The sequence below is a fragment of the Protopterus annectens genome, chromosome 1.part0 (assembly GCF_019279795.1).
Source record: "Protopterus annectens isolate FY-2018-M chromosome 1.part0, PAN1.0, whole genome shotgun sequence".
NCBI lineage: Eukaryota > Metazoa > Chordata > Ceratodontiformes > Protopteridae > Protopterus > Protopterus annectens.
Window position 1 is genome coordinate 1,869,332,250 of NC_056725.1, and position 26,901 is coordinate 1,869,359,150.

Below are 26,901 nucleotides of genomic sequence, written 5' to 3' on the forward strand. Positions count from 1 at the left end.
TTTTTATTTGCAAATGGTTCTAAATATAACACAAATGGCAAAGGGGAAAAGAGGACAACCATGTCTGGTTCCTCTGCTCAAGCAGAACTTTACAGAGGACCCCCGCCACACACACACACACATATCCCTCATCCCTCATATATCTTCATAATCAACCTTATAATTTTATCAGAGAATGCAATTGCTTCTGTTGCCCAACTCATAAAGTAAAAGAAATAACCAGAGATCCTGTAGAGGTATTAGAAATATTTTGGAAATTTTATGAAAATCTGAATTAAGCAGAGACATGTGGAAATCAAGAAAAAGTACAAACGGAAATGTTTATGGAAGAATTAAACATGCCAAGGTTAGAGCTAGATAAGGCCAATTACTAACAGTTAGGATAGGAGGAGATGAGATGAAAATGGTGATGTATAACCAATCTATGGGAAAGTCCCCAGGAATAGATGGTATTCCTGTGAAAGTTTGGAACCTAAGAGGAAAGACGGTGATAAAATTCTGGAAGGTTTTGTGTATAGGTTCATAGGTGTTTACTTGGCCAATGACCTCAAAGGCCTGTTTAAGCCGAGCGATGCATCCCAAATCTCTGACAAGTTCTGATACCCTTGATAGGTTTAAGCAGGGACTTGGGAGATGAAACATTTACAAGCAAGGGCCTGAGAGATGAATTATTTACAGGTTGCCTGTGTCCATTATTGACATAGGTGCCAAACCAGCGATATATTTTCTGATCCCCATCCAGTTGTACTAGTTGCACTTGAATTGGGTTAGAGAAGAACTCTGCTTCACTTAGATGGGGAAACCTGTTCCAGAGACGGGGTAGTTTCTGGGATACATACCTGTCTCTCCAGCACATATTTCTGACTCTTTGTTAATGAGGATCGCTTGTCTGTGAAGAATAAAGGCTTGTTGCTTTGCAACACTACCTGGGTTTCATGATTTGTGGAAATTATTGTGACTGAGCTCATCAACAAAGTTTTAAGACCACTAGTTTCCCTGTTTTTTTATCCTGTTGTAAAGAATACTGCAACAGTGAAGTTAAGGATATCTACTACTATGTTAAGATTTTACACAACTGTACTTTATTCATTTTAGGAATAATAAACATAATGATATGTTTATATACAGATATTTTTTTGCATCCATAGCTCTTGTTTTAATGGGGCAATTTTTGAAATGCATAATTTTAAGATGTAATGTTGTATTTTAGGACAGCGAGGTGGAATAATTTTTATGCACTTCTGCCTTATAGCACTTGGCTCTCCAGTTCGGTTTTCAGTTAGTGTGCCTTCTATGCCAAGTCTGCACCTCCTTCCCAAGTATGCATGTATTTTCTCTAAGTCCTCCTGATTTCCTTCAGTAACTCAAAAGATATACTGTTGGCTAATTAATGATCTGTAAATTGTATATGTTTGTGGTACAATGAGTTGAGACTCCATTAAGGATGAGTGTCTGCTTTGCAGCCGTTGAATTCCAGGGTAAGTTCCAGCTCCCCTGTGACCCTGTATTAGATTAAGAAAGTAATCCGAGATTGAATGAATGCTGCATTTTAAATTGTGTTTTCCCTCTACAGCTTTCTTTTTTATTTATGCATTTGTGTGTAGCTTTTCAGCTGTTCATGACATATTGATACATCTCTGGTTGCTTGAAAATGTATTGGACATGCAGTGGCTCCTTCCGTTCTTAGTAAGCCAAGACTACTGTCCTTTCATATGAAGTATACTCTGCATGCCTTCAGAACAGGGAGAAAATCTGAATGGAAACCAGGCAGCAATTTACTTTATTAAAATTACACTGTAGAATATTGCTGTAACTGTTCTTTGTTTTTGTTTTTTTTTTTTTTTGCCGTTTATTCTGGAGCAGATTATCGCCGGAATAATGTAATATTAGAAGATGTTGAAGAGGAGAAAGAAGAGGTGTCACTGCCTGAGCTTCCTGTTGTTACTGCTATGCAAAACAGCTACTGCTTTTCTTCTGCGGCTCCTGCTTCCAATGATTATGAGAACCTGGAAAAGTCTGCTGGTATGCTACTTTCTATTAATAAAGATCAAATCTATACTTAAGCCTTTGCTTGGATGTTTTGTCTGTTTTATTACCATTTGCTAGGGAAAAATGTTTCATTTCAGTGGTCCTTGTTAAGATTTATCACACATACTTGTAGTTTGTTTAAATTTATTTTTACAAAAGCCTGCGCTTGTTAGAATTTATATTGCCTGCCTGTGAAGCATAATACGGGCTGTTAGTACAGCAGCATGTGTCTCATGCAATAGTGTAGTTCACCAGTACTGCATTTTTTAGTGTACAGCACATCATTACTGGAAGGCAAAAACAAAAAAAGGCTGCTGAACATTGTAAATTAATTACATTAAGGTATGTCATGTTTTGATAAGTTAGAGATGTGCTCTTTAACCTCTTTTCTGCTTTGCTTTTGCAAGTTATAAATGCTGAACTACAATTTCTTGTTACAAGATAAGGCATCATTTTCCAACATATAAGTAACTTAGTGGCACAATATTTTCCTCTTGGTCAACAAGTAATTATTAAAGTATAGTGTTTTAGGCTACGCAGAGCCTTTAGACATATGTGTGTTTGAAAAAAAAAGAGCTTTACTCTGAATACTTGGAGTCTAAAAGTTCCTCTGTCCACCCTCCCTAACAGAGAGTTTAGGGCGCTGGACAAATTTGGGAAGAATGTCTATGCTTCAGCAACCTTCACTCTTAGGTTGCTGAATTGTTTGGCACATTTTACAAGATTTCAGAGGGATTTGATTAAAGAACTTTCCAAATCCCTCTGTTGGGACCACATCCTCTGAGGTAGAGAGCACTATTTCCTCACAGTTTGCTACCCTTCGGTCCATTTCAAACTCATCCATGAGGCATATCTCCCACACGGGCTTTTACATCAGACAACATGCCTGGATGCACTTGTGTGACTTTGTGGAACCCTTCACAACTTCCTTCGTCAATGCTCCCTTTGACTGAAGTTCTTTATCTAGCCCCAAAGGTAAAGACACACTGTCTAGGCATTAGCAGGGAGGAAGAACCCTGTCTGCTGTAAGGGGTAAATTTTTTGACTTCAGTGGACCTTTTGTAGGAACCAGTGAGGAGGATGGAAAATGTGGTTCAAACAGTCCCAGGTTCCCTTCCAAGATCAGTGTGGAGACAGGTCCCTAGGAGCAGGGGGGAACTCTAATGGAAGACTCCGTCCCTGCAGCAGCAGTGGTCCACATAACCAGGGATCTAGGGATACTTTCTCTGACAGATTTTACCAATGCTTCTGAAAGGAGGCCCGACTGTCCATCTCTGGAGGCAGTTGGGGATTGTTCATCCCTGCATCAGAGAGCCTGGCTAGAAATTAAAAACGATTCATGGGTGCAGAGGATAATATCCAGAGGTTATATAATATGTTTTCTCATCCACCCCCACTAGTATTAAACAACATCTCCAATGTTCATCCCAGTCAGAGGTAAGCAGCAGTGCTAGAAATAAACAAGTTAAAAGGAGTCATGCAGGAGGTCCCCCAGACCAGAAAGAGTCCAGAACGTATTCAAGATTCTTTTTAGTGCCAAAGAAGACAGGGGACTGGAGACCAATCTTGGATCTCAGCAAACTAAATCGATCAGTTCAGTATACAAAGTTCCAGATGTTCATGGTTTAGTCCATTCTGCCTTTTCTGCGCAAGATCGACTGGATGTGCTTGATAGGTCCTAAGGATGCACACTACCCTACACAAATGAACAGATGGTCCAGGAGATACCTACGCTTCCAGCTGGGAGCCAGTCTTTACCAAATCAGAGCACTGCCCTTTGGTCTCACAGTAGTCCCCAGGTTGTTTATCAAGTGTATGGCAGTAGTTGCAGCTCACTTGAGACTGCAGGGATTCTGGGTGTTTCCATATCTGGACAACTGGCTCATAACCGCTTCAACTAGGCATCATCTAATTCAGGCTCAGGGCTACTTATTCCGGTTATGCACTCATCTGGGGATTTCTGTTAATTACAACAAAGCTCAGCTCAAACCAACTCAGATAATTGGAATTCATTGGTGCTCTGTTCAGTATGGTAACTCAAATAGCCTCTCTCACTCTGTTCTGGGTTCAAACAATTCATTTCCAGGTCAAAAAGATCTTTCAAAGTTCTTCTCTTTCAGCTTGTCTGATGCTGCAAGCATTGGGCTCCTTGTCAGCGGCAATCACTCATGTACCACTGGCAAGGCACCATATGAGGATCCTTCAGTGGACACTTGCAATTCATTGGTCTATTCTCCAAAACCCATTATCCAGTCAGGTCAAAATAATGCAAACTTGCAAAAATTACCTTCTGTGGTGGATCCATTCCATTGAAATACAAGAAGGCCATCCCTTTGTTCTTCCTCAGCCTGAGGCCACAGTGACCCCAGATGCCTCTCAGATTGGGTGGGGAGTGACATTTTTTGGGAAGGATGGCCCAAGGCACATGGTCCTCCAAAGAGGCCAACACACGCATCATTGTCCTGGAAATGACAGCAGTTCTTCTAGTACTGCAGGCCTTCCAAGACACTCTCCCAACTGGGACTATTGTGATTCAGACAGACGATGTGTCTAGTCAAGTACATCAGTAAACAATGGGGAACCAAATCTTACCCTCTTTGTTGAGAAGCTATGAGAGTATGGCAATGGGTGATCTCATCCAAACACTTTCTGATCACAACGCACATCCCGGGGAGGTCCAGTATAATTGTAGACAAGTTAAGTAGGTCTTATCTAATGCCTCACAAATAGTCTGTCAACACGAAGGTGGCAGAGAGGATTTTCCAATAATGGAGCCAGCCATGCTGCAATCTGTATACATCTCCCTTTAACAAGTGCAGCAGATTCTTTGCCCTGATCCCCCAAGTGGGGGAGCACCCGAGTGATGCTGTACTTAACTCTTGGCCCTCTAGTCTCCTTTATCCTTACCCCTCATGCCCAAATTTTTCCAAAAAGCATCTCATCTGAAGAACACATTTATCCTCATTGCACTTTAATGGCCTCATCTTCTGCACCCATCCTGGATTCAGGCACCAACTCCAGACCTACTGTCTCACCTGACAGACATGACTTGTGCAGACATTTCAGGCCTCAAGTTGATCGCATGGCTTCTTCAATTCTGTTAATTGCTAGACAAGCCAGGCTCTCCTCCTGTGCCCATCACATTCTTTTATCATCCTACAAAGCTTCTGCTAGAAAAGTTTACAAAGGTAAATTGAAAATATTTGTTTATTGGACACACAAAAAGAATTTAGATCCTTTTTCAAATCAGATTTATAAGGTTTTTGATTTTTTAGCTATGACATTTAATGAAGGGGCAACCTCCTCATCTCTCAGAGTACAGATAGCAGCCATTTCTAATTTTCATACAGGAGTAAATAATTCAACATTAGCATCTTCCAAGCTTTGCAAAGCCTTTCTCAGAGGAACATATCTACTTAGACCTCAGTTAAAGATACTACTACTACTTGGGATTTAAATATTGTTTTACAAGTCTTAACCCAACCCCCTTTTGAACCATCAGCTAAGTGTGAACTAAAATTTTTAGTGTGAAAAGTTATTTTCTTAGATGCTATTACTTCTGCTAGAAGAGTGTCAAAACTCCAGGCACTGTTGTCTAAACCTGCATATTTGATTTTTTCACAAGGATAGAGTATCTTTATGGACCAGTCCTTCCTTTCTACCTAAGGTCATGTCAGAATCCAATATTAATTAGGTTATAAATCTTCCAGTCTTCTTTACAAATTTCTCAAATAAAGAAGAATATATGTTACACCTATTGGATGTCCACAGACAATTCCATTCCTATCTTCACAGAACCAAAAATTTGAGGAAATCTGAATAATTGATCTGATATTGTTAATCCTCATTCATTCCTTATGCATGGGTATCGGTTCTGAGCTCGGAACTGAGCCAGCCATTTTCCAAGCTCACGTCAGCTTCAAACTCTCGAGCTAAACTCTTACCCACAATTCCCCTCTCCCTGTTACCTCAGATTTTGTTTGTCGCATTGCCATTTGGTCGTGTCAAGCTACTTCTCTTGAGCTAAGTATAGTCAATTGTTTAATAACTTTATAGACTATTTTTCTGTCAGAAAAGTTCATATTTTATTGTCTCTTACCCTATCGCATTTAGCGCTTATAATTTCTATAGATTTTTCTGCCTTTTCTTTACCGCGAGGTATTCTCTCTTTACTATCGTTGGTAATCCTTTCACCCTTTTTCTCTCATACCTTCAGGTACTCTCTTGTACCATTGTTAGTAATTTTTTCTACTGTTGAATTTACTGTCATGGCAGATAAGAAAGGTAGTCTGGGATTTAAGCGGTGTTCTGATTGTGGACACAGACTGCCTACTTCTGATGCACACTCTTTGTGTGTTTATTGTTTGGGAGCTTTCCATTTGTCTGTTGATCCACCCTGTACTATTTGTGACAACTTTTCTAATAGAACCTTGTTGGAAAGGAAAAACAAGCTGATACTGAAGGGAATTCTAAAATCTCCCTTTTCAGAGGCTATTTCTGGGTCGGAGGCTTCAACCCCTCCTAGAGCCCATAAGAAAACCTTGGATGTTTCTACTAAGGCTAAATCTTTGCCTTCGTCCCCGGCTGGGGACTCCCGCCAACCAAAACCTAAAAAGGCTAAAGTTTCGGCTCAGGAGCTTTCTCAGTCAGCCCCAGTGCTTTCGGTGCCTAGTCCTTTGGCACCGAGGCCTTCGGCTCCATTATTGATTTTGGCTCCGTCTTCTCCTGCAGCCTTCTATATATCAGCTCCGAGGGGCTCCTCGGTTCAGACCGTTACTGCTGTATCAGCACCGACCGTTCAGTCGGCACAAACCTTGACCACGTCGGCTCCGAGATCTTCCTCAGAGCCGACGCCTTCATTATTAACTCCAGTTTTGTCGGTTCCAGCTTCAGCACCGACAGCCACTTTTGCACCGATCCCTGTGTCGGTGCATACATTGACCTTGGCACCGATGACTTCTTCGTTGCAGACAACAGTAGTCCAGTCTTCTCGGCACTGTTGTCCTTGGTGCGGTCAGATGAGATGGGCACCGAGTCTGCCTCTTTTGTGGACAGGCCTGTTTCTCCCTCAGTCTCCATGAGGTCCAATAGAAGCCTTTCTGAACATGATGTGTTGCGTCTTGTGGACCAGGCATTCTAGGCCAGAGGTATCCCACCCCACAGTAACTATCCTTCCTTGGGAGGTGATCACCCATCTGCAAAGACCTCTTCTTATTCTCCTCCTTCATTGCCTTTGAAGTCCATGGATATAGCACAGTCTTCCCCTTCTGTGGTTCCCTTTATGGAGCTCACTAAGGAACCGCAGTTGCCTTCATGGCAGGAAAGTTTTGCTACGACCCAGGATGTCAGCTGTGACACACAGCCATCCAGGGACTCCAGGTCGGCAGGCTGAGCCACTTAGGGGAGGGGTGCCCCCTGTCCTAGACATACACTCCTCTTCGGGTGGACCAGCCTTCCAATTGATGGAGAAGGCTTTCACTGCTGCTGGCGATATGGGACTGTCTATACATCCACCCTCCTCTGGTACACTGGTTTCACAAGTCGCATCTAACGGACACCTGGTGCAAGGGCCGCAGGATGTATTCCCTCAGGAATCTCCCTTTCTGTTTTCTTCCCCAGCTTCTTCCGCTGAGGAGGTCCACCAGAAAGGTTTGTGTAAGAGGAAGCACATGGACTCCACAGAGGAGTCCCTCACCGAAGACACAGATTTCGATGAGGAGGAAGGATCCCCTCGGTCACCCTCTGAGGTATCCTTGGGGGATATCCTCAAAATCCTGAAACAGAGAGGTGACTGGCTGTTCTCTAATCTGACCTCTGAGGAATCTGTGTTCCTGCAGGCCTTTCGTGCCCGGACCCCTACCTCCTGGGTTACTCCACCTGCTGATGAACTTGTCAAGCTCATTGTGCAGCGTGCTATGAAGGCTCCTGATACTGTCGAAGCTATTCCCCGGAGGCCATATAAGATGTTGTCCCCCCCTGCTTTGGATCCCCATTGGTCCAAAGGTCTTCCTGTGGATGCTTTGGTGGTGGCAGCCGCAACAAAAAAGGATCTGGCCGAAGAAGAAATCCAGACTGTCCATCCACCTAACAGAGAGTCCCGGACCCTGGACAGGATAGGGATGCATACCTTTGCTTCAGCGACCTTTGCTATCAGGTCCCTGAATTATATGGCACATTTTACCAGGCTTCAAAGGGATCTGGTTTCTGAGCACTCTGAAACCTTGGCTGATGCCGTGTCTGATGAGGTCCATGACAAAGTGGCCTTTCAGCTGGCCACCATTGAGTCTTTATCTAACTCCTCTATGCGACTGATATCTCACGCATCAGAAGGAGCAACTCGAGCAGCGGGTTGAGCTGTGGTCTTGAGACGACACACCTGGATTCGCTTGTGCAACTTCGTGGAACCCTTGTTCTTCTTTTCTTAATGCTGCCATTGAGGCCTCTTCATTGTTTGGGCCCAAAGTTAAAAGCACACTGGCAAGATGTGAACAGGATAGTAAGACCCTTTCTGCCATAGGTGTCCGTTATTCTTCCCCTCAACGTGCTTTCTCCCGAAATCAAAAGAGTGGGAAGATATGGTTCAAGAAATCTCAGGGTCCTTTCCGTGACACACAGGCTGAGTTCTCCCCCAGAGACAGAGGGGGAAACTCACAGGAGAGACGCTCCTTTCGGGGCAGATGGGGTCCGCATAACCAGGGTTCCAGGGATTCTTTCCCTGATCAATCCTACCAGTGCTACTGAAGAGCGGCCCAACTCCTTTCCTCTGGAGGTGGTTGGGGGACATTTCTCCTTGTACCGTTCTGCCTGGCTAACCATCATAACCAGAGGTTATCATATCCCCTTCGATCTTTGTCCTGTCCCTTTCAAAAATTCTTCCCTATGTTCCACCCAGTCAAAGGGAAGAAGCAGCACCAGAGATAGAAAGGCTGCTAAGAAAAAGAGTCATCCATATAGTCCCTCCAGACCAGATAAGATCCGGATTCTACTCAAGACTATTTTTTGGTGCCAAAGAAAACCCGACCTGCAGACCAATTTTGGATCTCAGTGTATTGAACAAGTTTGTGAGAGTACAAAAATTCCGGATGGTCACAATACAGTCTATCCTCCCACTTTTGGAAAAAGATGATTGGATGTGCTCTATAGATCTTCAAGATGCGTACTACCACATAAAGGTGGACAGGCCATCAAGAAGATTCCTGCACTTCTGTGTGGGAGCCAGTCACTACCAGTTCAGAGTACTGCCTTTCGGACTCTCTGCAGCCCCCAGAGTGTTCACAAAGTGCATGGCAGTTGTCACAGCTCACTTGCGACTTCAAGGATTCCAGGTGTTTCCATACCTAGACGACTGGCTCATTTCCACCCCCACCAGACATCTACTGGAAAAAGCCCTGGCATGCTCTCTCCTCACTGCTCAAAGGCTAGGCATAACCATAAACTGGCAGAAATCCAATCTCACCCCATCTCAGTCGACAGAATTCATAGGGGTTATCTTGGACACAAAAAAAACTGCAGAGCTGCTATTCCGGAGCACAGAATTCTAAGGATAAAGCAACAACTAATTCCAATCCTTTCAAAGGAAAAATCCACGGCTCACTCAGTTCTACACCTGTTGGGTTCCATGGCAGCCTCCATCACCACTGTTCCCCTGGCCAGGTTTCACATGAGGCTTCTACACTGGCTACTGCTCACCCAATGGTATCCTTTTCAGCATCATCTTTCAGCCATGATTCGAGTAACCCACAGGTGCAATCAGGATTTAAATTGGTGGATGACTCACAATCTCTCACAATGGTCTCGCCCCTTCTCCCCCCAGCAACCCAAGGCCACAGTGACCACGGGCGCCTACCTGATGGGGAGGGGGGGGCTATGTCAGGGACAGACAGTCCAAGGCACTTGGTCCGAACTGGAGGCCCATCTGCATTTAAATGTCCTAGAGCTGAGGGCGGTGCTTCTGGTGTTGCAAGCATGCCATCCCCTGCTGCCGTCTGGGACAATTGCGATTCAATCAGACAACATGGCAGTGGTCTGGTACATCAAGAAGCAAGGTGGAACCAAATCTCACCCCCTTTGTCGAGAGGCCATGAGGATATGGCAATCGGCGATGGCTACCAACCATTTTCTTCTAGCAACGCACATTCCCGGGAGTTCCAACGTGATAGCAGACAGACTCAGCAGGTACATTCTTCAACCTCATGAGTGATCCCTGAATCCCTTGATAGCGGCAGAGATCTTCCACCGCTGGGGCCATCCTTGCTGCGACCTCTTTGCATCCCCGACCAGCTACAAATGCAGCAACTACTTCGCCCTGATTCCTCCTCCGGGACAGTCACCCAGGGTGCTCTAGTCCACCATTGGCCCTCGGGTCTTCTTTATGCATTTCCACCCTTTCCCCTCATTCCCCAATTTCTGAAGAAAGTCCGTCGGTTGAAGAGCAAGGTGATCCTCATAGCACCATATTGGCCTCGACAGATTTGGTTCCCCTTCCTTTGGCCTCACCTACTAGATCGACCATGGATTCTCCATCCAACCCCAGAGTTGATCTCACACCCACAGAACCTGATTCATCCCAACTTGAACAGCCTGAAGTTCACGGCTTGGCTCCTCCCAGTTCCCTTGATTGCCAGGCAGAATGATCTTTCTTTACCAGTACGTGATATTCTCATTGCTTCTTATAAGCCTTCCACTGGAATTATTTATCTGAGCAAGTGGAAAAGATTTACCTGTTGGCTGAAAGATAAACAAGTAGACCCCTTTTCAGCACCAGTGTCGATGATACTAGACTACCTGGCTGACCTGTTTCAATCGGGTCTGTTGGCCTCTACCATTAGAATTCATTTGGCTGCAATTTCTAATTTTCATGAGGGTGTCCAAGATTCCTCTCTTATGTCCCATAAATTGTGCAAGACCTTCATAAAAGGTGTGAATCATCTGAAGCCACCTTTTAGAGAACCTATTCAACCATGGGATTTATCATTAGTTCTACAAGCTCTGACAATGTTACCTTTTGAACCTGCCTCTTCTTGCGACCTCAAGTATTTGTCATGGAAAACCTTGTTTACTTCTGCCACACGTATTTCTGAACTTCAAGCTTTATGTATCAAGAGTCCATACTTGATTTTTCATAGAGATAGAGTGTCTCTGAGAACTAATCCATCATTTCTGCCTAAAGTGATCTTGATCTCTGAAATGTCCATTAATCAAGCCATTGAATTGACAATTTTCTTTCCCAGTCATTCAAACCGAGGACAGTATTGCCTACATACCCCAGATATACACAGGCAAATCCGTTTTTACTTAAACAGGACTAAACCCTTTCGTAAATCTGACCAGTTATTTTTGGCCTTTTCTGGACCTAGATTAGGATCTGCTGTTGCTAAGGTCACATTAGCTAGAAGGTTGAAGGACTGTGTGACCTTTATTTATACACAGTGTAATATCTCACTGCCTACTACCATGAAAGCTCATTCAACAAGGTTGGTGGCAACATCTGCTGCCTTCTGTGCCAGAGATTCTTTACATGACATCTGTGCAGCTGCAACTTGGGCTATGCCTCATACCTTCATCAGTCATTACAAATTGGATTTGGCCTCCAGGGGAAGAGCATCTTTTGGTTCTATGGTGCTCAGGAATGTCCTTCCATGAGAGCCTCCCAGGAATAGAGGTAGCTGGGGACTCTGTCCCATGTGTAAGGAATGAACAAGGATGAACAATATCAGATAAAGAAGTTGTGTCTTACCATAACGTTCCATCTGTATTGTTGATCCTCGTTCAGTCATTACGACCCTCCCTCCTTCCTCCACCTGTTGTCCAGTTCTCTTAGGTTATTTGACCAGAGCTAGCCTCTACCTTCTTTGACTTGCAAACTCAATCTGAGGTAAGAGGGAGAGGGGGATTGTGGGTAAGAGTTTAGCTCGAGAGTGTGAAGCTGACCCGAGCTTTGAAAATGGCCGTCTTGTTTCCGAGCTTGGAACCGATACCCATTCGTAATGACTGAATGAGGATCAACAATACAGATGGAACGTTATGGTAAGACATAACTTCTTTTTCCTTTTTGTAATCCAAACTAGGAAAACAAGTTACTAAAGTGAGTTTTAGCCATATGGCTGACTGATTGTATTACTTTTGTTTATAAAAAATATAGGTTTGCCTTTATCAAAACCACTTAAAGCCCATTCCTGCTACACTAATATACAGATAAGTCCCTTGACCGAGTTAGATCAGAGTACCTTTTACAAAGTTTGAGAGCCTTCAGCTTCCCAGGTTAGTTTTTTGAATATGTTGGAAGAGATTTATAACAGATGTCTGCAATAATAAAAAAGGAGCCAGATGTTATTCTAGGATCACCTGACACAGAGGTACAAGACAAGGCTGTTGTCTGTCTTTTTTCTTTTTACCCTCTGCTTAGAACTCCAGTGGAGTGTCGTGAAATAATCTCAGGAGATGTACACACAAAGGGATCAAGTATAAGATGTCATTATACATGGATATTTTATTCTTATATCATTTCAAGCCTGAAGAGGACGTGTAATACCTGGTATCTGAGACATTTGGCTCTTTCTCATGCTGTTAGGTCAGTGTCACACATACTAGGACGCTACAGATCATTTGTCAGCCCATATAAAATTATTAGGCATTTACCCTTGTTTATAATGAAAGGAATTCATCATCTGTTTGGGTACTGATCTGGCACCCACTGCTCAACAGTCAGTAACACAGTACTTTTTTTAAATTATTAAGGACTGTAGATTACTTTAAAAAATGGGAAATGTGTTACTTGATTTTTAAGTGAAGCTATTATCTCCACATCTATCTAGGCTGCTCTGACTGACCCTTCCAGTTTTTTTTTTTGGTAAGTATCTGGAAAGTAATTTATTATTAATTTTTGCATGGCCAGGGAAAAAAAACTTGGGGATTATTTGCATCATGATATAACAGATACACTAGACAATCTCGACGTACTGAAATGTTGAAATGCAGTATGTCGAGACCGAATAGTGGAAAGTGCAGTTAAGCAAAACTACACTATGCCGAATCCGCCGCTATCTTGGTGTCGCGTTCGTGACATGTGGTGCGGTTTGTGGATTTATCTGGGGTTTCAGGTAAATGTTGTGTGTTTGGGGATAATGGGTAGGGATTTTAGTGTGTGTGAGTGTGTGCGGTGGTGTTTGTTGTGTGTTTGTGTGTTTAGTGCGACTTCAGAGTTAGAATATATAAGTAGGGGGGGTGTGGGTGCCACAGCCTCCTACGTGGGGGGGTGCAGGGGGGGTGAAGTGTGTTTGTGTGTTTTGTTATGTTTGTTTAGTTAGGTTGTAGTATATGTGTGTGATTATGTCCTGGTTTGTGTGTGTGAATGGTTGCGATTGTAGTGTTCGTGATTGTGGGTTTTCGTGTATGTGGTTTTTCAACTATTCAGTCTCGAAATACTGAAATTCAACATTTCAGTATTTCGAGATTGTATAGTGAGTCCGTTATAACACAACTTTAGTCTAAAAGTGATTTCAGCCATGATTGAGATGTGTACTCTCATTCAACCATGCTTTTACCCAGTTCACCTCATCAGTTATTAACTCCAGATGTATGTATCCATCTGTATCCCTTTCCACTTTGTCTTTACTGACACCAAGGAATAAATTTTGTAGCACGAAGCCATCTTATTTTCTATGCCCTCCCCCTTTGGGAATTCCTGTCCTAAAAACAGATTTCCATACAAAGCTTATACAGATTTTAATCATACCTGTGAATACTTCCACCAGAGTGGCATCACATAGTCATCATATTCCCATTTCCTGGTAGACAGCCAACTTCCCAAGGAAGCCATTTCATTATGTCATCCCCTAATAATTTATTTCTATTTGTTTATTGGAATCATCTGACTGGGTTAGCAAAAACAAACCCCTTTACAGTGGAGGCCCGGGGAGAAAAGCTCCATACAGCAGTATGAAGAAGACAAAGTACACAAAAGTGGGAAAACAGTTGGAATAATTTTCTTAGTAGGATACCATAATACAGAGTTAGCCTATTAACAAAATAGTAATAAAGGCAGGAAATAATCCTGCAGTCTTACAATTACATTGATAATTTATCACAATCACGTATACAAAACAGAGTCATGTGGATCAGTTCTGAAAATTAGTCACATTCATATATAGCTGTGTAGCAGTATCACAGCACAATATAAACATAAATAGGAGTAGTAAAGAGGTATTTTTGGGTAATAGCCAGGTGAATTGTGTCGAGAGCAGGTATGTACGGAGAGAAGAGTTTAGGTCTAGGGTAGTAAGAGAAAGAAAGGAAAGAAGAGTAGCAAGATAGTAGAGCTGGAGGGGAGGGAAAAGGAGGAATAGAATAAATTAGGCAGGAAACATTTGGGTGAGGATTGTGAATAACAGTAGAGAAAATTAAGGAGAAATAATGGAAGAAGGCCTGCTGTAAGTTGAATTTAATAGTTTTATAAGGTATCATGAAAGTGAGGAAGGAAAGGGCGGAAAAGCTATCTAGAAAGGTGAAGACAGTGTAGGGTTAGCCTGGTGTGGAACAAGAGCAGGGCCATAAATAATCCCCCATCTTCCTTCTTACCATCCACCTTTATACACTATTACATCTGTACTCTTGTCTTTCCTCTCCCACTCCTATCCTAACTAGTGTACATAGTGTACGTGTCATACATAGCTCTGTGCTGCTGTAATACTTAAGCATTGTATTGTTTGTGTTAATTATAAAGGTAATTAAGTAGTTAGCTTCAGTACAGGTTTAGTACATATACAACTGTAGATATGATCTAACAACTAAAAACACTGTTTTTTTGCATGTAAGAGATCACGTTTGTTGTATATATATTTTATTATATTCTTATACCTGTGTTGTATTTTCTGGGTCTGAAAGTGGTCCGTTTGGATTGAAGCATTACACTGTTTATCAAATGAAAAAATAAAACAAGTATAAAATGAGAGAAATAAAAATATTTAAAAACATTACACACAAAACGTAATAAAAAAACACAGATGCCTCCACAAACAAATTCACTGCATGATTTTTCCTGCTTGGTGTATGAGATAAGTATCATTCATCTATCTAGCAGGCATGTCTTTTAGTCTCTCTGTATTTAAAATTACTCTCTTATTCTATTGTACTTCACAGGATGTGATTGTAATGGGTCCATGTGGGACCAATCCACTACCACGGTAAAATAATAGAATTAACAACCCTTTTGTCACTATCTGCTCAAGAGATCAACCCCAGTACAGCAACTAGGATGTGGCAATGAGACGTTAGTCTGTTAAGGAAACACCTCAGAAAAGTTGTAATTTGGGCATGAGTGCAGTAATAGCAGTTCTTTAAGCAGTTGCTGCTGAATTGAAGCAGTTTTGATGAATGTGGTTTGTTGCTTGTAGTGGGAGTGTGCAACTGTAGGTAGCATATGCTTTTTGCTTCAGTTACAAGTTACAGAAGGACCTTTATTTTTCTTTTGGTCCTGAACTTCAGAATACTGTTTTCTTTCTTTTTTTTTCTAATTTTTTGGGGTTGAGGGGAGTGACTATGTGGTGAAAGCCTAGCATGCCATTTGACACAACTATGCCTCTGATCAACCCAAATCCATTAAGTCTCAAATCTGATCTGATGTCTGCGCCATCTGGTTTCAGTTTGTGGGACTTTGGATATGACACCGGCCATTTCTAAAGTCTTTAGCCTACTTGGCTCTGCTTCCCTTACCCATAGCTTCCCAGCCCTCCATCAACTCCCAAGATCTATTTTCCCACCATTTTGAGTTGTAGCTTGATCTTAGCTGTGTTCTACGTTTTCAACTTTTTCAGACTTAGCGTAATGTTTCTGGTGTGTGTTTGCTGTTTTCTTATCCTTTTTTTTTGTAACCTTTTTCCATCCTTGTCATTCTTAGATAGCCAGGTAGATAGTTTTGCCTACTGTCTTCCCGTCCTTTTGTCAGGAGCTAGTATTTCCATGTTGTGTGTGATTCGTAGTGGTTTGGTTTAGTTATTTGTTAAAGTGGTATAGCTTTTCCTTTTAGTATGGATAATGGTTTTAAAAACTGTGTTTCTTGCGGGCACAACCTGCCTTCTTAGGATGCACTTGAAAAGTCTATCTGTTGTCTGGGCCCGGCACATCTAGATTCTGGCTGATCTGTTTGTGAAGGTTTTGATACTAGGGCTATCAATTAGCATAAGGCCAAACTGGTTTTAAAAGGGCTTCTACCCTTGGATTCTTCTCCTTCTTCTTGTTCAGGGATGGCTTTCTTCCTCAGCTCCAAAGACTAAGTCCAAGAAGCCCTGACAGTGAGACTTTAGGCCTAACAAAGAGGATACCAAGAGATTATCTTCATCTTCTGTTTCTGGCCTTGCTTCCTCAGGTTCACTGGACCTGAAGGTCCCATGACTTTCAGGTCCCTCAGCTGTCTTGGTGCTGATATTGCCAAAAAACACTAAGAACTCTTCTGTGGCCCTGAGCATTCCAAGCTCCTCCTTAATCAAAGGAGCCCCTTCAGGTAGGGCATTTTCCTCCTTTTCACTGAACACTCTACTGCAGAGGTTGTCTGAGTCTTCCCTGTCCCTGCTGTCACATGTCTTGTGTATCAAATGAGACACTGATGCACTGTGATGTGTTCAAGTTGTTTTATTGTACATAAACACATCAGGAGCTGTAACTGGAACATATATTTAAAATAACTGACTGACGCTCTATTTCAAACACATTCACATGTGCATCTTCATTCATGCTTGTATTCACTGTGACTATACAAAATGGCACTGATCTTGCATGTGCTCAGTAACTTATATGCATATGCTATCTAGCTATAGTGGCCGACTAGGTACAATACACACAGTGGTCTACACCTGCCTCAGTTCAGGGTCTCTTCATCTCAGATCTGGCATATGGCGTCTTCCAAAAGACCTTCTAAGCACCCATCAGTGGCTTCTTCCATCCAGTCATTGAGGTCAGTGGGCAGCATTAAAAACTTTTGAGTTGGAGCAGCTGATGAGATCATTTTTGTAGGCATAGATGCAATTAGCCAAGAACAACCCAGTGATAAATTGTAATCGGATACAAAATTTACAAAATATTGGTTAAGCACTTTCGTTCTAAAACAGAAATATGAAAATGTATGTAAATATAGAATGCTAAAAAACTTTAAAAAGCATCATAATATTTTAATCTAAGAAGAGAAGATATAGAGTGATGTTAACCTCATTACGAGATACCTCCTGGTACATATCATCCATTATGGATACCTTCTGTTTGGAATGTGGCACAGCGTTGGGTATGTTTCGGAAGAGAGGGTATCCAACAAAAGCACTTAACCAATAAATATTTTGTATATGACTGGATTTTATCACTGGCTTGTTCTTGGTTGTTACCATTTTTTCTTGGTTTTGCAGATGCAGTTAGGCCTTATCCCTTTGTGTCTAGGTCCCGCACCAACACTTTTGGCTCCATCCTTCTGGCTTTTTCCCTCAGCCCCTTCGGATCAGAGATTTTCAGAGCCACCTGAATTTCCACACTTGAGGTTGGATCCTAGGGCTCAGCTGTCATTGCTCCATCCTTTTCCTTGGTCACCTTGACTCCAACCTTTTCAGAATCTTTGAGATCTCATAGCTTAGCATCGAAGCAGGAGTTTCTGAGTCAGAGTCAATGATTCCTGCTTTGAGATTGTCACTTCCGCTTGGGGCTTCTGGTTTGGACAGCTCAGTACCAATCTCAACATAAGGTTATGAGAAAAAGAAATACCGGATGGTATAAACCTATCTTAGGAGAGTCAACAAATTTTATAATACAAAATACAGGGGCTGAAGTGGAGAGGAAGTAACTGGGGATTTGATCAGACCTCATTACTCCAAGAATTTCATAACTACCTTTAGTATGGATCACAGAACACTCAAGCAGGTTATTGAAACAAATTGGGTGATTATTTGTGAAAATCTCACTTTGAGAGAGAAGTTAAAACACAAAGCCAGTTTTAGATTTAGAAGAGATTGGAACCTGAAGGACGTTTTGGAACACACATCTAAAAACATGCACCAGGTATCTCGTATGAAGAAATGTGGGTTCTCTTCCTAATGTAAATTCATTCTAATGTGTGACAGGTTTCTTATTAAAGGCAGTGAATTCAAAGTTGCATCAAATTTTGACTGTAATTCAAGGAGGGTGTCTGCGTAGCATTATGTCAACAGTGCCCATGTTTTTACATAGATAATACTGAGAGTAGGTTGAAGGAAAGAATTTACAGACACCAGTTTAACATCAACAAAAGGAACCCCAATAATGCCTTGGCAAGACTTGTTTTGGACAATGAAAGTCACACATTTAAGTTGGTAGTTCTAGAAGGATTAAAGCAGGGAATGAGGGGAGCTCCTTGGGTGTAGTTATTGGAACTAAGGGAATTATATTAGCAACTGACTTTAAATGCCCATAGTTGGCCTGGACATAACAAGTCTTATTCCATTGCACCACTTTTGAAATTTAAAGCATTGACTAGGTAATGAAACAGATTTAGAGGCGAATGGTACAATAATACCTTTGGCCCCTTCACTACAGGTTCGCACTTTAAGTACCCTTTTTATATAATAAAGCTACTCGTGAACTTTATATTTAACGCACATTTTTTCCTTCTGTTCTAGCTTCTTCAAGGAAATGATGTGTGGCATACATTTTATGTACTCTGTAATTGAATGCCCCTATTGCCCATTACAATTAGTTTTAATATTTTTTATCATCTCATTACATGCATTGACTGTTGAGTTATTTTTAGGTACTAGTTTTTTTGGAGTGGTTTTTGTGTATACGATTTTAACATAATTAAGTTTTACATGGCTAAAGGACTACACATTTCTTATTTTAATGTGAGTTTTATTTTTTTATCTAAGATTTTTTTACAGAAACTAATATATATAAAAACATAATCTGTTCAATACAAAAAGTTTACAGTTTTTAGCTTGCTTGCAAGATTACACAGTCAAGATGAAGTGCCCTAAAATCTTCCGAACCCTAGATGGCATGGTGATACTACTTTGCCTAGGAATGGTTGGAGACACTCCTTCTTGAAACATCAAAGGAAGTGTTGTCATTACTTATGGATGTGTGTATAAAAGTTTTGTAACTTAACTGTTTTTATATTCTGATGAAGATCTGATAAGGGAAGAAAGCGCTTAATATATATGTAATTTCTTTGATTTTAAGTGGTTTACCAAATAAAGCAGCTGCTGCTCGTGACCTTCTGCCTTGAATTTGTTTGTTTTGGAACTTAGTCATTTGCGGACAACTGTAAGTTGGATTCTTCCATTGACTCCCCAAATTATTTTAACATACTGCAAGAGGGTCTCACAGCAACAAATGACTGGTGCCAAAGTCATGGCCTCAAGTTAAACGCAAAAATTGTATTATCATATCATTCGGCAAAAACACAGCCCCTGCTGATTACCACATCAGTGGCAACCCCCTAAGCACACAACCTGTGGTGAGAGACCTGGGTACTCAGGTAGACAGGAATCTCACATTCGACCATCATGTAGCGGCAGTGGTCAGAAAAGCCTTTTACTTGGTTCATCTCATAAGGAAAGGGATTGCATCCAGAAAAAAAGAGGTTATTATCTCTCTATACTCCTCCCTCATTAGGCCAATAATTGAATATAATGCTCCATTTGGTATGTGTAGATCAACGTGTATATGTCCCTTTAAGAAGCGATCCAAGGGCTTGCACAAGTGTATAAATACTGAGCATGTGCTGCCATTTTGTAGTACGCTATTGAGATGTAAGCATGTATGTATGTAAGGTCTGTCTGTCAATAAGTTTGTTTATATTTAATGATGCTGCTATCCATCCTGATTTGTTTTTGTATAAGCGACATGGTGTCAGAAGAGGCATGGTTGAAACGACTTGTTGCTAGAAAGAACTCCAGTTTTTCCACTTCGAATTTGAGAGACATCTAGTCAGTACTGGTGCAATATACTGAAGTGGACCATCCCTGCTGCACATATAATTTGCAAGACAGGTCAGATACGAATTTCAGATGTTAAAACCTGCTCAACCTATTGCTTATTTGCAAAATATGAAACAAAGCATATAGAACTCTGTAAACAATATTAAAATAAGCTGAGATGTCTGATATTGATAGAAATATTTGAATTACTACAGAAAATGTTTGAAATAAAGTCCAAGTTGCATAAAACAAATAAAAAAAAATGTATTTTTTGCAAAGCAAGTATTTTCCGTATTGATTAAAGCTATCCGAGTTATCAGAGGTGTATGAAGTGTTCGCATGTTTGTGCAGTGATACAGTACAGTTATTTCGCAAATATAGCCATTTCAGAGCATATTTCGCAAAGTACATTATTTCGAAGAGTTTATTGTGTATTTCAGTGTTACTGCAAGCTGCAGAGAGGCAACTTATTTGTATATAATTCCAAGGGACCTATTTTCAGTGTGTTTGTACATATTTTGTTGGCATGACTGAAGGATTTCAAAAACCAAGTGCACTTGTGTTTGATAATAATATTGCAGATAACTGGAGAATGTTTGAACAAGAGTACCAAATTTTCGTGCAGGCTACATTTTCTGATAAAGATGACTGTACAAAGGCATTTATTCTGCTTAATTTAACTGGGTTAGAAGCCATTGAAAGGGAATGTTCATCTGTGAATGCACCTGCTATCTTTGCTGGAGAGGGGGAACCATCATATTGTTGTACTGGCTGAGTCAAGGGAGGACCCTGAGTGCTTAAAACGTAAATTTAGAGAAATATGCAACTCCCAGAGAAACATTACAATGGAGAGGCACTTATTTTACACAAGGGATCCAAAGCCTGATCAAACTTTTGCAGCATATATAACTGACTTGAGAAATAAGGCTAAGTCATGCAGATTTGGTGATTTAAGGGATGAGTTGATAAAGGGCAGACTTGTGTGTGGTATTAAAGATGATGTTGTGAGAATGATTTTGCTTCGTGACAGTGTTTTAACTTTTAATAAGACCATTGAGATTTGTCAGATATGCGAGCGCACAGAAAAGCACGCAAATATGCTTACAAATGAGAAAGGCATGTTTCTAGTAACTTCTAAAGCTCACCTTGATAGCATGCAGCACGTGGTTAAAAGAAACAGGCCCAGGCATATGGCAGCAACCATAGCCCCTGCAACACTCACAGGTAAAGCGCAGAGCTTTCTAGCAAGTTCCAGAGTTCACACAGCCTCAGTGAAGCATAAGAGTGAGTCAGGAAACTCAAAGCAAGGGCCAACACTTAATTTCATTGCCAACTGCCGTAATTGTGGTGGCAGTCATGAATCTAAGAGAGAGAAATGCTTAGCTTTTGGTCAACAATGCCACAAATGTAATAAATGGAATAATTTCAAAAGATTTTGTAAGTCAAAAGCCATGCATTCTTTTATTAAAAGGGAGCATCTTAAGGAACGAGTTGATCAGTTAGTTGTAGCCCTACTTTTCATGTTGATGATGTGTCAGTGCTCAGTGAAACAGTCATTGCAGTAGATTTATGGGTGAAGAATGAAGTATTTTGTACTCTTCGGATAAATGGCAAACCCATAGAGCTCAAAGCTGATTCTGGCTGTAAGTGCAATGTTATGTCTGCAGAAACATTTGCTAGAGTATGTGCTGGTGAAAGGATTGATTTGGCAAGGTGTGTGAAGCTTGTTGCTTATGGTGGTGAAGAGATTCAAATGGAAGGCTCAGTGATGCTTTCATGTTACTCTACTGAGAGAAACTGCAACTTATTATTTTATGTGATCGAAAGGCACATCCGGTCATTATTAGGGCTCAGAGACAGTTTGAAAATGGGACAGCTTTCATTTAAAGAGGAAGTCCACCATGTTAGCTTAAAAGACCACTGTTCTAATTTTGCCCAGTCTGTTTTTTTCTGCCAATGCTAATCTTTTCAAAGAGAAAATAGGCAAGCTTCCAGTCAGCCTAGTAATCAGTCCAGCCCGAAAAGTTCCAATAGCTGTGCAGACTAGAGTCAAAGGTGAGCTAGGCAAAATGGTGCAACAAGGTGTGATTTGTCCAGTAGAAGATCCGACTGGATATCTTCCATGGTTGTAGCTCATAAGAAAAGCTCAGACAACATCAGAATATGTATTGATACATGAGATTTGAACACAGCACTGAAAAGACCTCATTATCCAATGCATACAGTCGAAGAAGTCACTGCTTTTATGCCAAATGCCACTGTTTTTTCTGTTTAGATGCAGAGTTCATTTTGGCAAATTTTGCTTGACAAGAAATCCTCTTGGTAACCACTTTCAACATTCTGTTTGGAATTTACACATTTCTGAGAATGCCATTTCTGGTAGAAAAATTCTGCAAGTGAAGTCTTTCAGCGTGCATTGGAGCAATTTTTTTTCTGGGTATCCTTGTGCTGTTATAGTTGACAACATACTAGTAAGAGGTAATGGTGAAGCAGAGCATGACAGAAAGCTCAGAAAAGTTCTGGAAAGGACACATCAAATGAAGCTTAAGCGGAATCCTCAGAAATGCAAATTCAGGCTATGCGAAGTCACTTATGTTGGTCATTTATTTACTAGTTCAGGCTTATGACCCAGACCCTTCTAAGCAAACAGCCATTCTTGAGATGCCAGCTCCAGACAATATTCAAGCCCTGCTGTGTTTTCTTGGCATGGTTAACTACCTAGGCAAGTTCATTCCAGCCTTGAGTCAAATATCAGTGCCACTCAGAGAATTAACATGTAAAGATGTATTTTGGTCATGGTTAGAGTAACACCAGAGAGCATTTGATGTCCTGAAACAGAGAATTGCCAGTCCACCTACTCTCAGATACTATGACATCCACAAGCCAGTTACTCTCTCATGTGATGCTTCGACATTTGGTGTTGGTGCAGTCATTCTACAAGAGGATCAACCTGCTTATGCATCCAGAACCATTACCCAAGCTGAAATGCAGTGTGCCCAGATAAAGAAAAAGCTTTTGGCAATTGTGTTTGCTTGTTCCAAGTTCCATGATTATGTTTATGGTAGACCAGTCCAGATTTAAACAGACCACCACCCCCCTAATCACTATTTTGAGAAAGCCTATGCATACAGCTCGAGCCAGATTGCAAAAGTATCATTTCAGTCTTGTCTACAAGAAAGGCAAACTTCTTTATCTTGCTGATACATTGTCCATATGGTGCAGAAACACCCACTGAACAGCATGAGAATGAGTGCTTTGATTTTGAAGTCATGGAGTTGAGAGAGTTTTTTTCCACAAGTCTTGATAAAATTAGAGCTCATACAGCCACAGATCCAGTTTTACAGAAGCTCAACCACTTTATCAAAGAAAGATGGCTGTTAAGGCTATCTAGTTTACCTCCAGTAGTGCAACCTTACTTTCCATACAGAGATGAGATTTTGTCAGACAATGGTATTGTCATAAAAGGTCCTAAAGTCATTGTTCCAAAGTCTTTGCAACAAAAGTACATTACCATCTTACATCAAGGTCACCCAGGAACAGACTCTACCAAAAGAAAGGTGAGGGAATGAGTATTTTGGCCTTCTGTGTCACAAGATATTGAGAGAGTACTTTTATCTTGTTGTGTGTGTAATAGTACAAAGCCACATCAACAGAAAGAAACACTTCAGCTGACCCAGATTCCTGAACTACCTTGGTCGACAGTAGCTACCGAAATTTTTGAGTGCAATGGTCAACAGTATTTGGTGCTAGTAGACTATTATTCCAACTGGTTTGTGATTATCTGCTTCCCAATCTAGCATCCAATACTGTCATTACTGAGATGAAGCATCGTTTTGCAAGCCATGGTAGTAGACACAAAGTTATTTCTGACAATGGCGCACAATTTACAAGCCAACATTTCAAAAGATTTGCCAAAGAGTGGGACTTTACTCATGTCACGAGTAGCCTAGAAGTATCCACAATCAAATGGTTTGGCAGAACGTGCAGTTCAAAGCGCAAAGCAGTTACTAGGAAAGTCTAGATGAGACAATAGTGACAAGATCGTACATTATGGAATTGCAAGGAGTAGACTTTAGGTGGAATCAGAAACATTTGATCTGATATTGTTAATCCTCGTTCATTCCTTACGCATGGGGGGGTATTGGTTCCGAGCTCGGGACTGAGCCTGTCATTTTCCAAGCTCGCGTCAGCTTCAAACTCTCGAGCTAAACTCTTACCCACAATCCCCCTCTCCCTGTTACCTCAGATTTCGTTTGCTGGGTTGCCATCAGGTCATGTCAAGCTACTTCTCTTGAGCTAATTACAGTCAATTGTTTAATTGCTTTACGAATTACTTTTCTGTCAGAAAAGTTGATATTTTATTGTCTCTTGCCCTGTCGCATCTAGCGTTCATAATTTCCTCAGGTTTTTTCTGTCCTTTACTTACCATTTTTACCGTGAAGTAATTTTCCCTTTACCATCGTTGGTAATCTTTTTCCCTTTCTCTTTTATACCTTCAGGTACTCTCTTGTACCATTGTTGGTACTTTTCTATTAGTTAATATGGCAGATAAAAAGGTAGTCTGGGGTTTAAGCGGTGTTCTAATTGTGGACACAAACTGCCTACTTCTGATGCGCACTCTTTATGTGTTTATTGTTTGGGAGCTTCCCATTTATCTGTTGAACCACCTTGTACTATTTGTGAGAACTTTTCTAATAGAACTTTGTTAGAAAGGAAAAACAAGCTGATACTGAAGGGACTTCTAAAATCTCCCTTTTCAGAGGCTATTTCTGGGTCAGAGGTCTCAACCCCTCCTAAAGCCCATAAGAAAATGGATGTTTCTACTAAGGCTAAATCCTTGCCTTCGTCCCTGGCTGGGGACTCTCACCAAACAAAACCTAAAAAGGCTAAAATTTCAGCTTCGGAGCTCTCTGTCAGCCCCAGTGCTTTCAGTGCCCAGACCTTTGGCACCGAGGCCTTCAGCTCCATTAGTGATTTCGGATCTGTCCTCTCCGGCAGCCTTCTACATATCGGCACTGAGGGGCTCCTCGGTTCAGACCATTACCACTGTATCGGCACCGACCGTTCAGTCGGCGCAGACCTGAACCGCGTCTGCTCCGAGATCTTCCTCGGAACCAAAGCCTTTATTGTTTTATGGACACATAAAAGGCAAGGGAAAGATCCTAAGACTGGCTCTATCCACTCGCTCTTCAGACAACACTGGTTGGGTGTTGGTGAGCGTGGAGTTGAGGGAGAATGAAAATTGACAACACACATGGAATTTTATGGTAAGTACATATCTTCTTTATCTGATATTGTCAATTTTCATTCTGTCCTGAACTGATGGAACAGAGACCCCAGCTACTATCATCCCAGGGTGGCCAAAAGAAAGGATATTCCAAAGCAGCCCCAGCTACTATCATCCCAGGGTGGTCAAAAGGAAGAATATTCCAAAGCAGCCCCTACTTCTCACATCAATGTCAACCCCCTAAGCACACAACCTGTGGTGGGTACACAGGTTGACAACAATCTCACATCCGACCATCATGTAGCAGCAGTGGTCAGAAAAGCCTTTTACTTGGTTCATCGCATAAGCAAAGGGATTGCATTCAGAAAAAAGGAGATTATTACCTCTCTGTACTCCTCCCTCATTAGGCCAGTAATTGAGTACAACACTCCATTTGGTATGTACTTCTCCAAACACGTGCACCAATTGGAAAGGCCACAGAAATACCTCACAAAGAGAATCCATGGCCTCCAACACTTGTCCTAAGTGGACAGGCTCAAATCACTATCACTCTACTCAGTATTGTACAGATTGCTCAGAGGTGATCTGTGTCTCGCCTACAAGGCAATCTCAGACCCTGCTCTACTAGAGATGCTCCATATCCATACATTTTACTCCTTGCACATTACCCGATCAAAAGGCCTAAGTCTAATATGTGACCTTAACAAAACCCGCTGGAGAGACAGGTTTGTCTCTCACATGCTGTCCCATCTCTGGAATAGACTCCCCATACATGTCAAACAAAGCACATCACTGACCCTCTTCAAGCGCAACCTTGATGAGTGGATGGCAAAACACAAATTTTTAAATAAAATACTTCGGTAATACTTGTATTAAAACAAATTACTAAGAAACGGCAACTAAACACACCAAAACTTTTTGTAGCAAAGCTTGCGGGAATACACCCTTCATCAGTACACATTAAACAGTTAATTTACAGACCTTTAAATAGAGGAATCAATTAATCACATGATGTAGCCAGCCTAGTTATTTAAAAAGATATAACTTGTTACAAAAATAAATTACACTACATGAACACTTCTAAATAGCATACATCAACTTAAATTACATTACTACATATCTTAATTTAAAAACCATTATCTAAATAAATGTACTCTATCAGAATGTAGATATTATTTAAAAATATTATATCAAAGTCTTTCTCTTTGCTTTTTCAATAGGATTGGTTTAAGACTAACAGCATTATTTAAGCCTGGTTTCATATCTGCCTGTAACCTGATTATCCACTCATATTCTTTTAATTCCAACATATTATTCATATCTCCCTTTCTCACTCCCATTTCTACATGTGACATAACTCTAAAGCTAAATTTATGACTTTCTCCCTTTTCTATAATATGTTTACTTAGAGCATTTGTCAGTAACTTCCTTCTTATTTCTGACTTATGCTCTATAATTCTATCCTTCAGTCTCCGTGTAGTTTTTCCTACATAAAATGAAGTACAATTATTACAGGTGGCCAAATAGACAATTTGCATTATATTACAATAAGTTAGGGCATTAATATTGTAAGCCTTTTTACTAGTGGGGTGTATAAAACTATGTTCACCCTCATATAGGTCTTTGCAACATGTGCAATTATAGCACTTAACTGCGCCTATTCTTTTTTACTTTCATTTATTCATTTGTTTAAAGTCTTTATAACAGAGCTTCTGTTTA

At 41.1% G+C, this 26,901-nt stretch overlaps 1 protein-coding gene across 1 annotated transcript in view; it reads left to right on the plus strand.

Moving 5' to 3' along the window:
* The window catches only part of CPLANE1 (ciliogenesis and planar polarity effector 1), a 4,248,669-nt gene that overhangs the window by 3,695,683 nt on the left and 526,085 nt on the right, over window positions 1-26,901 (plus strand). The window contains exon 43 of the mRNA XM_044076333.1: window positions 1,864-2,022. Within this exon, the coding sequence (XP_043932268.1) occupies window positions 1,864-2,022 (159 nt within the window). The remainder of the gene's footprint in view (window positions 1-1,863; window positions 2,023-26,901) is intronic.